Source organism: Ovis aries, chromosome 6 (assembly GCF_016772045.2).
Source record: "Ovis aries strain OAR_USU_Benz2616 breed Rambouillet chromosome 6, ARS-UI_Ramb_v3.0, whole genome shotgun sequence".
Lineage (NCBI taxonomy): Eukaryota > Metazoa > Chordata > Mammalia > Artiodactyla > Bovidae > Ovis > Ovis aries.
The window spans coordinates 106,266,166-106,282,545 of NC_056059.1; the positions used below are offsets into that span (position 1 = coordinate 106,266,166).

At 43.3% G+C, this 16,380-nt stretch overlaps 1 protein-coding gene across 1 annotated transcript in view; it reads right to left on the bottom strand.

Moving 5' to 3' along the window:
• The window catches only part of CLNK (cytokine dependent hematopoietic cell linker), a 202,785-nt gene that overhangs the window by 77,446 nt on the left and 108,959 nt on the right, over nt 1-16,380 (bottom strand). Inside the window, exons 5-7 of the mRNA XM_042251655.2 lie at nt 11,724-11,761; nt 6,516-6,657; nt 4,210-4,307 (exon numbers count right to left, since the gene is read on the bottom strand). Of these exons, the coding sequence (XP_042107589.1) occupies nt 4,210-4,307; nt 6,516-6,657; nt 11,724-11,761 (278 nt within the window). The remainder of the gene's footprint in view (nt 1-4,209; nt 4,308-6,515; nt 6,658-11,723; nt 11,762-16,380) is intronic.

Below are 16,380 nucleotides of genomic sequence, written 5' to 3' on the forward strand. Positions count from 1 at the left end.
ATTAATTTATAAGACAACTTGCCTCCTGGCCAAAACTGTACTCATCTCCCACCTCCTATTTCTCACAAGATTTCACTTGATTTAATATGTTTAAATTTTAGTTCCACTTGTAAAGTGACCTAGCTGAAAGAAGAAATTTGTAACAAAAAACTACAAAGACAGTATGAAAGGATATAAAGTAATAGCAATGGGGACTTAAATTCTGGCATAGTCGTTTAAGAAAAATCAAATGAGAATTATCATCTTTTAAGAAAGCATTCTTCTCATGAAAGTTTACTTCCATGCAAAGAGGAATTATCAGTGGTTTTTCGGGAAAGAAAAGCTTAACTTTTTAGGTCAGAATTTTCTACTTTTTATTATCATACAAGAACTTGTGACTTTAGCCTCTGGCCCAGTGACTCTGAAATTCCTATTGTTGCCTCACTATGTTTCGTGCTTTACAGATGAGGTTCCTGAAATGCCCTCTTCCCTGTCTAACAGCGCTGTGTTGGGGCCTGCCCCAGTTGTACATCTTGGAGATAATTGCAAGTATCCACATGTATGGATGTGAGCGTTAGACTATAAAGAAAGCTGAGTGCTGAAGAATTGATGCTTTTGAACTGTGGTGTTGGAGAAGACTCTTGAGAGTCCCTTGGACTGCAAGGAGATCCCACCAGTCCATCCTAAAGGAGATCAGTCCTGAATATTCATTGGAAGGACTGATGCTAAAGCTGAAGCTCCAGTACTTTGGCCACCTCATGCAAAGAGTTGACTCATTGGAAAAGACCCTGATGCTGGGAGGGATTGGGGGCAGGAGGAGAAGGGGACCACAGAGGATGAGATGGCTGGATGGTATCACCGACTCGATGGATGTGAGTTTGGGTAAACTCCGGGAGTTGGTGATGGACAGGAAGGCCTGGTGGGCTGCAGTCATGGGGTCGCAGAGTCGGACACGACTGAGCAGCTGAACTGGCTGAATATGACAGCTCTCCAGGACAGACTAGAGAAAGTGTCCATGTGGACAGAGATCAAGCTGGGTCTTTTTGAATTAGGTTTTTTTTCCCAGGATACGACATCACTGACTCAGTGGACCTGAGTTTGAGCAAGCTCCAGGAGGTGGTGAAGGACAGGGGGAGCGTGCTGCCGTCCAAGGGGTCATAAAGAGTCAGACAGGACTGAGCAACTGGACAGCTACAACACGATATAAGCCTGGTAGTGGAATTTCCGGGTCATACGGTAGGTAGTTCCATTTTAAGTTTTTCAAGGAAAATCCTCACTGTTCTGCATAATGGCTGTATTGATTTACATTCCCGCCAACAGTGCAAGAGGGTCCCAGCTTGGTGCCCTGTGGTAACATTTAGATTGGTGGGATTGGGGTGGGGAGGGGAGGGGTCTATGTGGACACGGAGCTGATTCACTTAGTCGTACGGCAGAAACTAACACAGTGCTGTGAAACAACTATACCCAGTTTAAAAAACAAAGAAATCAAACAGGGGAAAGGAGACTGGGTTTCTCTTCCTGTTAATATTTCAAGCTGTGGAGGTGATTTAGTTGCTAAGTTGTGTCTGACTCCTTGCGACCCCATGGACTAGAGCCGGCCAGGCTCTTCTGTCCATGGGACTTCCCAGGCAAGAATATTGGAGTGGGTAACCATTTCCTTCTCTGGGGATCTTCCCGACCCAGGAATCGAATCTGGGTCTCCTCCATTGCAGGTGGATTCTTTTTACCAGCTGGGCCACCAGGTAAGCCCTCATATTTCAAGCTAGTCATATATCCAATTTCAGTTCAAATAACTGAGTTTGTTTGTCCATTTCCATTCATGTGTTGTGTGCTGTGCTGAGTCATTTCAGCCATGTCCGACTCTGTGTGACCCCATGGACTGAAGCCCATCAAGCTCCTCTGTCCATGGGATTCTCCAGGCAAGGCGACTGGAGTGGGTTGCCATGCCCTCCTCCAGGGGATTTTCCAGACCAAGGGATTGAAGCTGAGTCTCCTGTGTCTCCTCACTGATAGGCAGGTTCTTTACCACTAGCACTACCTAGAAGCTCTTCCATCCATGTGACCAGTATCTACTGAGAACCTTTGACATAAAGCCACTGGGCTCGATGCTGGGGCTAAAACAGTCCCTGTGCTCAGGGAGGTGTCATCTGGTGGCTGACTGCTCTGTGCCAGGCACTGTACTCTGTACGGATTATCATGAAAGCTATGAGATTGTATAGCTTAGACTGTAAAGGCTCAGAGAAGGCAAGTAACTGGCCCAAAGAGGCAGAGCTCAAAAGTTGGAGCCATTAAAATGAGAATTATAACATTCATCTTGCAAGGTTTTCAAGGATTAAATCTCATTCATTCATTCATTCCCATCTTTCCTGACAGCCTTGCTTTCATTCTATTTTCAAAGCTCATCACTTGATACATCATCTTTGTATCTATTCTTTATCCATTCACATATCATAGGTCTCCACCCACTAGATGTAAGTTTCATGAGAGCAGGGCCTTGGTGGTTTACTGCTGCATACCAGAGTGGATAATTGTGTCTGGTCCATGGCAGGCACCCAACATATGTTTCGTAAATGAATTTGTTGAGTGAATGATTAAAATGTGTAGCTTAGTATCTGTGTAAAGAGGAAGTATTCAATATTTCATCCCTTATCTTGCTCTCCCAACCTCTATTGGCTGTGTTCTGTGTGAACGACTTGGTAAAAATTGTAGTTTCCTTTTCTTGTCAATATTTAAAAGAAACCCTCTAGTTAAATGAGTAAACCATTTACATAGATAATGCACAAGGATGAATGTGCTATAAATATTTAAGTGTGTTCACAGTCACTAATAAATGTGAAACAAATTTTAAAGAAAGAACAGCAAAATCTCTTTCTCTTTTTTTAAAATTATAATTAAAAAGTAATGCACAGTTTTGGAGAGAATTCTATGAGGTGGAAATTCTAATACAGGGTTTCTGGCGGGGGTGGTAAATTGAAATGATTTTTCAGGGAGAAATTTCACAATATGTACCGAAAGCCTTTAAAATGTTTTCACTCAATGGTTAAATAAAATAATTAAAAACCTTATATGAGGAGTGAAGTATCTGTAAAGATTATGCTTATTGATGCTTGTTTTATGACATGGGAGATAGTTGCATGACTGAAACAAATGTGCGAAGGAGGGAAAACCAGTATATACCATACAACAAAGACTTCCTTGCATGAAATACATTAGCATAGAAAATATTGACATGAAATTTACCCAAATGCTATGACTGATAGCCTTGCAACCTCAGGGATGACAAGTTTGTATTTTGTGCAATGTTATTAAAAACAAAATATTATATGTGTTTAGAGCACTTACATTTACAAGATATATTCAACAGCTGTTTGAAGTAAGCATGGCAGAGATTGTTACTCCTGTTTGGCGAATGGGTTTTTAAAGAAAGAGGTTCGGAGAGGTTGACCTACAGTTGTCCCTTCATATCTGCCGGGGATTACTTTCAGCACGCTCCTTGAATATCCAAATCTGTGGATGCTCAAGTCTTTCATATGAAATTGCAGAATACTTGTAAATAACCTATGCATATTCTTCAGTAGACAGTGAAACCCTCAATGGCATGGGTTTGAACTGTGTGGGTCCGCTTACACTCAGATTTTTTCATCAAGTACATATTAAGGAACCACAAAATCCTCGGTTGGTTGAATTATCTCTAGATTACTTGCAATACCTAATACAGTGTCAATGCTATGTAAATAGTTGCTGGCATGTGGTAAATTCAAGTTTTGCTTCTTGGAATTTAATGAAAAAAATTTTTTTAATCCTCGATTGAATCTACAGATGGGGAACTGACAGATACGGAGGGCTGACTGTACTTATTACCACACCATTAGCAGTTGGAATCACTGGGCCTAAATTTGGACAAAATGATATGTTATTATCAAAGAGATTTGAGTTTAAATTCTGCTCCTAGAGAACAGGATAAGTATTAAGTGAGATGCAGGTGAAAGTCCTTAGCCTAATGTCTGGCTCATAGAAAATCTCTCACAAATGTGAGTTCTCTTCCCTTCTAGTTACCTATTCAAAGGACCACGATCCTTCCCGCTGAATCATTCTGCACCTCACTGAGCTTGACCTGCTCATCACCAAGGCATTCCAACAAGATGCCTTGGAAATGAGAGATGGTAAAGCTCTTGGTCGCTAGGCAGTGCCCTCCATATGTTTGGTTCATGCAGTCAAGCTTTTACTTACTTCTTCCAGCTTCGTCCAGGTTTGCTTGTCTGTGGGGAGAGAGGTCTTGGAATCTAAAGACAGTGGTGTGTCCATCATACCCTTGAAATAGCGTGTATCTGTGAAAAAAGAGAAAAATTTTAAAGTCATACTTTACATGACTCTGCACACTGTAATGGACAAAATATTTGCACGTCTACAAACTTAATGAACCATCACTGTATAGGCTGCTGCTGCTGCTAAGTCGCTTCAGTCGTGTCCGACTCTGTGTGACCCCATAGACGGCAGCCCACGAGGCTCCCGTCCCTGGGATTCTCCAGGCAAGAATACTGGATTGGGTTGCCATTTCCTTCTCCAGTGCATAAAAGTGAAAAGTGAAAGTGAAGTCGCTCAGTCGTGTCCGGCTCTTTTCAACCCCATGGACTGTAGCCCACCAGCCTCCTCCATCCATGGGATTTCCCAGGCAAGAGTACTGGAGTGGGTTGCCATTGCCTTCTCCACAATATAGGCATGAGCATGTAATTCTACTTCCACTTAACAGACAAAGAGACTGAGGCTCAAAGAGGAGAAATCACTTCTCTTGGTCCATATACATAAATGCCAAAGTCTGGACCCGAACCTTCTTCATTCTCTTAACCACCTGGGAAATTCTACTCATCCTTCAAGGCTTGGACAGTGTCATGCCCTTCAAAAATCTTCCTAGACCCCACCCACCTGCACACCACCCTGGATCTCTTTTCTATGTTACATACTGGTCTATGCTTAGTCACTCAGTCATGTCTGACTCTTTGCGACCCCATGAACTATAGGACTGCACCAGGCTCCTCTGTCCATTGGGGTTCTCCAGGCAAGAATAGTGAAGTGGGTTGCTATGCCCTCCTCCAGGGAATCTTCCCAACCCAGGGATTGAACCCAGGTCTCTCACATTGCAGGCAGATTCTTTACCATCTGAGCCACCAGGGAAGCCCATGAATACTGTATTGAGTAGCCTGTCCCTTCACCAGGGGATCTTCCCAACCCAGGAATAGTACCAGGGTCTCCTGCTTTGCAGGTGGATTCTTTACCAGCTTACAGGGAAGCCCACATTACATACTTAACATACATATTTTATACTTAACATATATTTCTATATACTTGTGCTTCCTTGTGGATTTGTGGTAAAGAATCCACCTGCCAATGCAGGAGACATGGGTTAGATCCCTGGTCCAGGAAGATCCCCTGGAGAAGGAAATGGCAACCCACTCCAGTATTCTTGCCTGGAGAATCCCATGGACAGAGGAGGCTGGCAGGCTATAGTGCACGGGATTGCAAAGAGTGAGACACGACTGAATGACTGAACAACAACAACCGCTGTATAATTAACATAGTTATATACATTATATGCCAAACTTATTCTATCATACTTACCTTTATATCTCTTGATCAATGCTAACATGATCACTGGCATACAATAGATATTAATTAATGCATATTGAGTGGATGAACAAAGGGATATCATTATTATTTACAAGATGATTGTCCTCAAAGGGACTTCTGTAGATTCATTTCAGTAGGTCAGGCTCTCAAATCACAAATGCTTCCTCTTTTCCCTCACAACACTTTGCTTTATTTAAGGTTCAGAGACCTTGCTGAAGCTGTGTAAGGTGCCCCAGTTACAAACAAGAGAAGATGGTGTATAATAAGCTTTTCTTTCTCTTCAAAGCCTGGCTTTGCTGCCATGCTCTTGTGCTACTTAGATGCTGGCTATGAGCAAGACAGACCAGTCCTATTAAAAGCCTTTCCTTTTGTTCTGCTCTCTTCTCTGCAACGCTGTCTTAACAGGGATGTTGCCCACATCTCTGCTTGTCCATCTTCTGCCATGTTCATCCGTTGTTTCTCAGACTCAAGGTATCATCATGGGGATTCTCTAGGCAAGAATAGCGGAGTGGGTTGCCATGCCCTCCTCCAGGGGACCTTCCCAACCCAGGGATCGAACCCAGGTCTCCCACATTGCAGGTGGATTCTTTATCATCTGAGCTACTAGGGAAGCCATCATGATAATAATAAACAGCCACAGAGCTCTGACTCTGCACCAAGTCCTCCTCTGAGAACTCAACACGCATCTTCCATGTAACTATCTGGGTTACGTGGGGTAAGCTCTATGTTCAGATATCTTGAACCCTGTCTTAGAAAATGGTTTTCAGGGGCCTGCTCCAGGTCTCACAGGTAATAAGCTGTGGAAGCAGGATTTTAACCTAGAGTTGCTAATTCAGAACCTGCACCTTTAGTCACTCTACAGTATTGTAGCACGGGCATGTGATTTTCAGATTTCAGGCCCCAAACATTACCTGCATATTCAGATTCCTTAATAGGCCTGGCTGGTAAGATTTTCACTGATTGCCAGTCTTCTCCCGTGTGAAGCTCAGGGTCTTCATAGTCACCATCTGTGTGGCCTTTTGCTCCAGCCAGGACTGCTATGGAATTCCTTTCCTAAGGAAGGGACATTTCAGTAAGTCAATGGACGGCACAACAAAGACAAAGATTATAGGCTACAGTGCTGGCCAGGGGGGTAATAGAGATTCCCTTGGCTGTGAGTTAAAGATTTAAGAGTCTGGCGTCTAGGGGAGTTAACCTCTCATGGCGGCAGAATTGTAACGATATCCTTAGAAAGCATCATGGTGGTGTGAGACACTCCCTTTGTCTCTCCCCTTCAATCTACAACAATTAAGACATCCATAACTCAACAAAGAATTGATGCTTTTGAACTGTGGAGTTGGGAGAAGACTCTTGAGAGTCCCTTGGACTGCAAGGAGATCAAACCAGTCAATCCTAAAGGAAATCAATACTGAATATTCACTGAAGGACTGATGCTGAAGCTGAAACTCCAATACTTTGGCCACCTGATGCAAAGCACTGACTCCTTCAAGATCCTGATCCTGGGAAAGACTGATGGCAGGAGGAGCAGGGGATGACAGAGGATGAGATGGTTGGATGGCATCACCAACTCTATTCCTATGAGTTTGAGCAAGCTCCAGGAGTTAGTGATGGACAGGGAAGCCTGGTGTGCTGCAGTCCATGGGGTCTCAAAGAGTCGGACATGACTGAGTGACTGAACTGAACTGAACTCAACAGTTTCCTCTGCCCAAGACACTGGGACTCCAGAGAGCCCCACGTGTCTGTTCATCTGAAGAAGGCTAGATTGGATATAGAATGGGCAGAACTGGGGCAAGAGTAGCAGTAGTGCCCCTAACCCTGAGCCCCAGAAAGCCTGGCGGCAGCAGCAGCGGTGGCGCCATGACTCTAGGTCATGGCTACAGTGGTGCCCATGAGCACAGGGCACTGGGCAGCAACCCCCAGGCGCACCTGTGACTCTGTCACCTCCTGCCCATGGCAGTCTCACCTGGCTCCCCATCCCTTGCTACGGGGGCAGTTCCAATGTGCCAAGCAACACTGGACACAAAGATGTCAATGGCAGGGGTGACATTGGCATTAGAAAGGCACCTGCAGTGACCCTAGAGACATACGCAGAAATGACAAGGGCACCAGAGGCCACTCTGGTAGAAGCAGTGGAGGGTGGAAAGTGCCAATTCTCAAATGGAGCTGAGGTAAGAAAAAACAAAAAACAAAAAACAAAAACTTGTGCTTTAGCAGTGTGTACTGAAAATCAGAAGAAAGGTCTCTAATTAACAAAGTGTGGATCTTTCAGGGTCAAAGTAAACAAAGCTTTACGTAAACAAGAGGGGTGTTTACTACTTCAAATGCATTAGCAGAGGAACTGCTCATCAAGCACCACGGAAACCATGGTAACAGAGTCTCACATCCTGGACATAACAATTACCCAGGAACCAAACTTAAAGTCACGGCAGACGATGATCTAATTGATGGAGAAGTCAAAAGAGCTGTCCTGAGGAAACTCAGAGTTACAAGAAAACTCAGAGAGCAATTCAGTGAGCTCAGGAGTAGATCCAGTGAACAGAAGCAATACTTACCAAAGAGACTAAAACTCTAAAATAAAAGAACCAAACAGATTCTGGAGCTTGAGAACTCAATACATGAGATGATTAGAAAGCATTGGAAACAGGGCAGACCATATGGAAGAGAAAATCAGTGAGCTCAAAGAAAGAAATCTAAGAACGAGTCTCAGGTAGAAGAGGAGAAGAAACTGAGATTTTAAAGCAATGGAAAAATTCTATGAGAACTATCTGATTCCATTAGAAAGAAGCAATATGAGAAGAGTGGATATGCCAGAAAGGGAAGAGAGAGAGAAGGGATCGTTTGTTTAAAAACGTAATAGCTGAGAACTTTCCAAACCTGAGGAAGGAACTGGATATAAAGTTCATGAAACTCACAGAACACCTAATTATCATAATGCAAAAAGATCTTCTGCAAGATACATTACATCAAAACTGTCAAAGGTCAGTGATGAAGCATTCAGGGAAAAAAGATAGTCACCTACACATGTACTCCCATTAGGCCATCAGCAGATATCTAAGAGAACCTCTACAGGCCAGGGGAGAGAGGAATGATATATTCAAAATTTGCTGTTTCATCACTAAGTCATGTCTGACTCCATGAGACCGCATGGACTGTAGCCCACCAGGCTCCTCTGTCCATGGAATTCTCCAGGCAAGAATACTGGAGTGGGTGGGTAGCCATTCCCTTTGCCAGGGGATGTTCCCAACCCGGGGATCGAATCCTCATCTCCTGCATTACAGGATTCTTTATCACTGAGCTACCATGGAAGAGTCAAAAATGCTGAAAGATAAAAGATGCCAGTCAAGAATCCTCTACCCAGCAAAGTTACCTTTCAGATATAAAGGAGAAATAAAGGCTCTCCCAGACAAACACACCTGAGGGAGTTCATTACCACTAGAGCAGCCTGACAAGAAATGTTGAAAAGAGCTCTTCTGCCTGAAATAAAAATGGTAAAAGTACACTATACTTTGAGTAAGTGATAAACAGACTACCAGAAGTGTCTTAATGAGACAACGTATGTAAAATGTTGAGAATATTGCCTGATGGTCAGCACTCAATAAATACTAGCTGTAAATATTATTATGCCTGCTACTGCGATAACAGCTACTATTAAAGAAAGTCTGAGATAAAGGAAGCCGACCCATCATGCTTTGTTCACCTCTCTTGAAAGCCTCTCTAACACTTGTTAAGAAGTTTATATGTCCTAGGTGCTTTCTGTAGTTTATTTCATTGTATAAGCAGAAAAATCTCTGAGGTGATTTTACCATAGTGTAGGAAACTAGAATTATATAGGTTTAAATTTAAATTCTAAGTCTGCGTTATTCTCATTCTTTAATATGTATATTCTCTCTATATATGTATATTCTCTAATATATATAATATATATTATCCTTGTTATTATATATAATACCATTATATATTATTATATAATATGTATTAATAATTTAATATGTATTATTCTGATTATTATATATATTAATAATATATATTCTATATATATTAGAGAACAAGAATAATGCAGAACATATATTATAAATATATATTTATATAGGGCTTACTAGTCCTAAGCCTCCAAGTGCATGCCTTTTTCTATCATCACTCTATCAAAGCAATTTGGTAAAGGTAAAGGCTAGTTATAGGATGAGTCTGGTTTCCAGGTAAGCAATAGCACAGTGGGGACTCACCAGGCCCCTATCTGGAAAACTTTTGGGGCTTCATTTTGGCTCATAGCAACTCTGATCATTCAACACAAAAGGTGGAATGCAATTTAGTAAGTCTGTGTTCTCCACGAGACAGCATAAACCTTTTTAGTATCTGTCTACTGTTAATATTGGGGTTCTTACTAAAAGCTCAGTATGTATAAGCCTTCCACTTTATAAAATATTTTGGGGTTGATTGATTGTTTGTGCATGCATGCGTGTGTGTGTGTGTCCTAGGGTGAGAATTCATAGCTTCAATTCTTAAAGAAGTCTTGCAAAAAGTAAAGAACCAAAGATTTTACAGGTAAATTCTATCTCATATATCTATCATCTATCTCTATCATTTCTATCTATTCCATTTATCATCTATAGATATGTTAAAGCTATTTAAATTATGTACACATAATTGTTAATAATTAAATTATTTGTAATATTAGCTAGCTGATTTCACATTATAAATTTAAATTTTTCTTTTAGTCATTAAAATTCTTTGTAAATATTATTAATAGAAGATGGCTAAAACTCAACATCCAAAAAACAAAGATCATGGCATCCAGTCCCTTCACTTCATGGCAAATAGATGGGAAAAAATGGAAAGTGTCAGATTTCGTATTGTTGGGCTCCAAAATCAATGTGGATGGTGACTGCTGCCAAGAAATTAAAAGATGCTTGCTCCTTGGAAGAAAAGCTATGATAAACCTAGACAGCATATTAAAAAGCAGAGACATCACTTTGCTGACAAAGGTCTGTCTAGTCAAAGCTAGGGTTTTTCCAGCAGCGTGTGTGGACTTGACAGATGGACCATGAAGAAGACTGAGCGCTGAAGAATGATGCTTTTGGACTGTGGTGCTGGAGAAGACTCCTGAGAGTCCCTGGGACTGCATGGAGATCCAACCAGTCCATCCTAAACGAGATCAGTCGGGAATACTCATGGGAAGGACTGATGCTGAAGCTGAAGCTCCAATACTTTGGCCACCTGATGTGAAGATCCAACTCATTGGAAAAGACTCTGATGCTGGAAAAGATTGAAGGCAGGAGGAGAAGGGCACAACAGAGGATGAGATAGCTGGATGGCATCACCGACTCAGTGGACATGGGTCTGAGCAAGCTCCAGGAGGTGGTGAAGGACAGGGAGGCCTGGTGTGCTGCAGCCCATGGGGTCGCAAAGAATCGGACACGACTGAGTGGCTGAACCACAGAACAATATGAATATATCATAATATATTCAATGGTTTTTCTATTATTGAATATATAACATGATTCCCTTGTGTTACCATTTAAAATATATTATAAAACATAAATGAGTGTTTAATTATTCATCCAAATTTTAGGTTAATCCTTTAATTTGTCCCATAGAATTATGGGATTGAAGAAAATAAATATTTTATATTTGTTAATCTTATAAAATTGCTTTCCAAAGAATTTCTTGTTATTTAAATTTCACCGTGAGTGTTGGGAAGTGCTTTTCTCACTACACACTTGCCAGCATCATGTGTTGGTATTTTCACTTTAATTAGTCATCACAATGACCATTACGAGTTTATTTTTATCTCCACTTTATAGCTGAGGAATTGAAATATGTTTTTTCTTTGTCTTTTTCTGTATGAATGCCTCAATATATTTATTTATCCAGCTTTACCAAGAAATAATTGACATACATCACTGTGTAGGTTTCAGGCATACAGCACAATTATTTGACTTACATGCATTGTAGGAATACCGTGTTCTACCCAAGACTTGAAAATGCACTTTTCTCTGCCAGGAAATCATGCCATTTGGAAAAGTTTAATGTTTTACAATTCACCAAGTACATAGAAAAAAGCCACTTACTTTGTAAATATCAAAGACTGACAAAATAGGTAAAGAAAGCAGCTGACTTACACTATCAAGAAGAGGCTCGTTAATAGTCTGGTACTGTCCTGCCAACAGAAACAGCAAAATGTTATTGCAAAACATTGGAAAGACTGGGCCCTTGTTTTTCTCCAGAAATCTTGTGCTCATTTCACTTAATTGTTCTTGACTGTAATTGCTCAAAATGAAGTGCACATTTTCATGCTTCTCGCTCTATCAGCTGCTCTTGCCTAACAGGGGCAATTGGAAAAGGAGGAAAGAAAATCAAATCCCAACTCAGAAGGCTGGCTTTTTCTACAGCAGGTCAGCGTTCCCACTGAAAGAGAAGCAAAGTTAGAAGGAACTCCGCCCCAAAATTAGTTGCACCCAAGTGATAACTCAGCAGCATCTCAGCCAAGGACCTGGGGTGCTGTCCCCTCCCCCTCTGACACACATGTTGCATTTGCCTAATCTATCCACACACTGTTATCTATCCAGACATTGCTTTCTTGAACAGACTACATGATTTGAGCTTCAGTTCAGTTCAGTCACTCAGTCGTGTCCGACTCTTTGTGACCCCATCAACTGCAGCATGCCAGGCCTCCCTGTCCATCACCAACTCCTGGAGTTTACCCAAACTGATGTCCATTGAGTCGGTGATACCATCCAACAATCTCATCCTCTGTCGTCCCCTTCTAGTTTGAGCTTAGGGACCGTATCTACTTATTCATCTCTCCCTGGCTTCAGGTTCAGGGCCCAAATGGACCACATGAGTTCTTGATAGGCATTTGCTGAATAAATATTGCTCAGCCGGGGGTGCTTCAACGCTCAACTGCTTCCTTTGAACTTGATCAATGAAAGATTGCCCAAAGGTTATCTAGTGCAGTCAGGGTAAATGTTTCACATTTCATCCTCAGATTATGCAAAGCCACCAAAGAATTGCTCACATAGCCTACAGGTCTTTTTGCTTCCTCATAGACTTAATTTTCCTAAATTACAGTATGGGTTCATGCTGTTCGTCTGAATTTAGGAACACCGTAGGCAGAAAATGTTCTTATCATGTTCTGTTTATTAGCACATTTGTGAGAAGCTTCTAGCAGGTCTCAGGATTGGAAGCTGCACGCAGCTTAGCTTTTCGTTTGCTTTGAGTGAAGGAAAAGCATCAGTCCTAGAAAAGAGCGTATTTCCCTTCCTTCTTTGGCTGATGAGACTCTCAGGACAAATTTCTGGCCTGTGTCCAAATAGTGTAGAGGACTATGGTACGATATGTATTGCTACCTTTTGGTCCGGTTTCATCATGTTCCATAACTTTTGTCCATTCACCCTAAATTCTCTTCCCACATGTGTGTGCTAACTTGCTTCAGTTGTGTACGACTGTTTGCGACACTGTGGACTCTAGCCCACCAGGCTCCTCCATCCATGGGATTCCCCAGATGAGAATATTGGAGTGGGTTGCCATGCCCTCCTCCAGGGGATCTTCCTGACCCAGAGATCGAACTGGCGGCTCTTACGTTTCCTGCATTGGCAGGCGGGTTCTTTACCACTAGTGCCACCTGGGAAGCCTCTCTTCCCATACTGAAATTCAAAATTAATAGTTGTGAATTTGTGTCAGTATGCCCAAGTCTTTGGTAAGGTATAATGTGTAAATTCATGGAACTTTGGCTCAGTGGAAATGCAGGTCTCTGGAATTTGCCTAGGACTCAAGCATGGGGCCAGTGTCAAGTAGTCAAAGCGAATCTCCTTGAGACAGTGAGCCAGGAGGAGCAGAATCCTGTCTGCACTGTCCACTGTCCATCCTGGTGGTAGGACCAGCAGTGACCACCCCCCTGGGGCACTAATACCATCTTCCTGTCCCAGTACAGTTACGCCCTCTACTGAGATCCCTGGCAGAGAAACCCATAGGTTTTTCAGCCCTTTTGCAATTTGTACTCTCTCATGAGGAGAGGGAAATGGCAACCCACTCCAGTATTCTTGCCTGGAGAATCCCATGGACAGAGGAGCCTGGAGGGCTGCAGTCAGTGGGGTCAGAGAGTCGGACACGACTGAGTGACTAACACACACACACACACACACACACACGCACTCTCATGAATTAAGTGAATAAAGTCACCTGTTACACCAGCCAGTCTGGCAGGAGCAAAGGAGCATAGAATTATTGGGGAATTTCTCCGATGTTCATGATCCAGGACAGCAATGCCACTAAGTCCAGGTTCAGTATCATTTCATTTTAGGGGACTGGCCTCCTTGAGCGTAGTCATTGTAACCACGTCTTCATGGAGAACGGAGAAGTTTCTTCTTTCAGCAGCCTGGCAGTCTGAGCCCCTCCTGGATTCCCCACGTACGGTACACTCCCCTTCTGAGTCCTTGCTTGTGTTGATTCCACATGGAGTCCCTGCCGTCTCCGTTTTGTTTTCCAATATGCTCAGTGTCCTTTGAGATTCTCCTGGGGCTTCCCTTTCTGACCCCTCCAGGTTACTTTAATCTCGCTAAATCGTTAGAGCTGTTGTTTTCTGTCTCACTCACCACGACACTTAAATAAAGAGGCAGCATCTGATTGCTTCTTTGTTGTATACATACGCCGTCCTCCTGTAGGGAAGGGAGTGGATTGTCTTTTATCTCTGTGACCCTCAGCACCTCTCTGTGTTATGAACAAAGCAGAGTTTTGGAAATATAGTTTTAAAAGCACAGTTTTGAACCTGTAAATCAGCTCCCTTCACTCATGGCCCATGAAACAGAGTCCGATTTCCTGCTGTGGCTCCCGGAGGCCAGCACAGCCCAGCACAACCCAGCTCCTGCCCTGTCTCTGGTCTCATCTCTTTCCAGTTTCTTCCTCCTCTGAACTCCAGGCACATCAGCCTCTTCTCAAGTCCATGCTGTATGCTAAGCTCCTCTGCCTCTGAGATATTGCATGCGCTGTCCGCCAGTCCAGAATGTTCTCGTCTCAGCTCTGCCCAGGCCTGGATCCTTCTCATCCATCACTGTTGTTTTGTTATTGCTGTTTAGTCGTGCCCAACTCTTTTCGAGCCTGTGGACCAGGGGGACCAGCACACCAGGCTTCCCTATCATTCACCGTCTCCTGGAGTTTCCTCAAATTCATGTCCATTGAGTCAGTGATGCCATCTAATCATCTCATCCTCTTTCACCCGCTTTTCCTCCTGCCCTCAGTCTTTCCCAGCATCAGGGTCTTTTCTGATGTGTCAGCTCTTCACACCAGGTGGCCATAGTATTGGAGCTTCAACTTCAGTATCAGTCCTTCCAGTGAATATTCAAGGTTGAGTTCCTTTAGGATTGATGGGTTTGATCTCCTTGCATTCCAAGGGACACTCAAGAGTCTTCTCCAGCACCACAGTTTGAAAGCATGATCCATCATACTATATTTTAAATGTCATCTGCCCTGGGGGACCATCCCTGACTATCAACATCAGGTGAAAATTAGGAGCATCCTCCAGCTGTGGTCCTCACTACCTTAGCAGCCGGCATGGCGGTGAGAATGCTGTGTGCTCATCAAACCCCATTTGCTCGGGCACACAGTTCCTGGTGTTTCTTCCACTGGTGGCCTTGGCTTGGTGCTATGGCCACTGGGACACAGCAGGTGTGGGAGATTCCACCCCAGGCCATCCCACTTGACCTTCCATCTCTCACTCTTGCCCCAGTGGCTGACCAGTGAAGGAGGACCCCAAGGTCCTCAGGGATAATGCAAGCCACTGGGAAAAAGCAGAGTGAATCCTGAATGAGTGTTTGGAAGAAGTATGAGTGTTACTCAGTCATGTCTGACTCTTTGTGACCCCATGGACTGTAGCCCACCAGGCCTCTCAGTCCATGGGACTTTCTAGGCAAGAATACTGGAGTGGGTTGCCATTCCCTTCAATTTCCATTGGATTGTGATGTGAGCAAGAAATAAACCTTTATTTCATTAAACTATTAAGTGAAAGTGAAGTCACTCAGTTGTTTCTGACTCTTTGCAACCCCATGGACTGTAGCCTACCAGGCTCCTCCATCCATGGGATTTTCTAGACAAGAATACTGGAGTGGGTTGCCATTTCCTTCTCCAGGAGATCTTCCCAACCCAGGGATTGAACCCGGGTCTCCTGCATTGTAGGCAGGCGCTTTACTGTCTGAGCCACCAGGGAAACAGAACCACTAAGCTCTGAAGTTTATGCATTATAGACGTTAGTCCTCTCTGATTGATATACCCTGCTCAACTTCTCCATAGCGTGTAGGAACAAAGCAAGCCAACGAATATATTACACAGTTGCAGACAATGGTGCTTGCCTGCCCTGGGACAGTGGTGAGACCCCAGGCTCTGATTGCTCCTTAACTCTGTGTATGGTAAGTGACAATAAATGACCAGTCTGCTGCAGAAACACCCAGGACATGGAACCAGTGATGGAGCTTCAAGATGAACTTGATCCTCTCCCTTGCTGAGCGAACTTGACTTTGGCACTCTTTCTTGCTGGACCCAGATCCTCACCCTAGTGACTTCCTCCCAATTCTTCCAGGTCTTTGAGTCTCCCTGGGACTGACAGGTAGGTTGGCTTCTCAGAGAGAGAGAGAGATTTTCTAGAAAGATGAGGAAGCTGCTCAGTAGCTTTCCACATCATCATCCTGAAAGAGTGATGGTGATGCCGTGTCAGTGGAGGGTCCCCCATCACCCACTGGCACCCCACAGCCACAGAGAACTGACTGACTTCTGTGTGCCCCTCAAGGA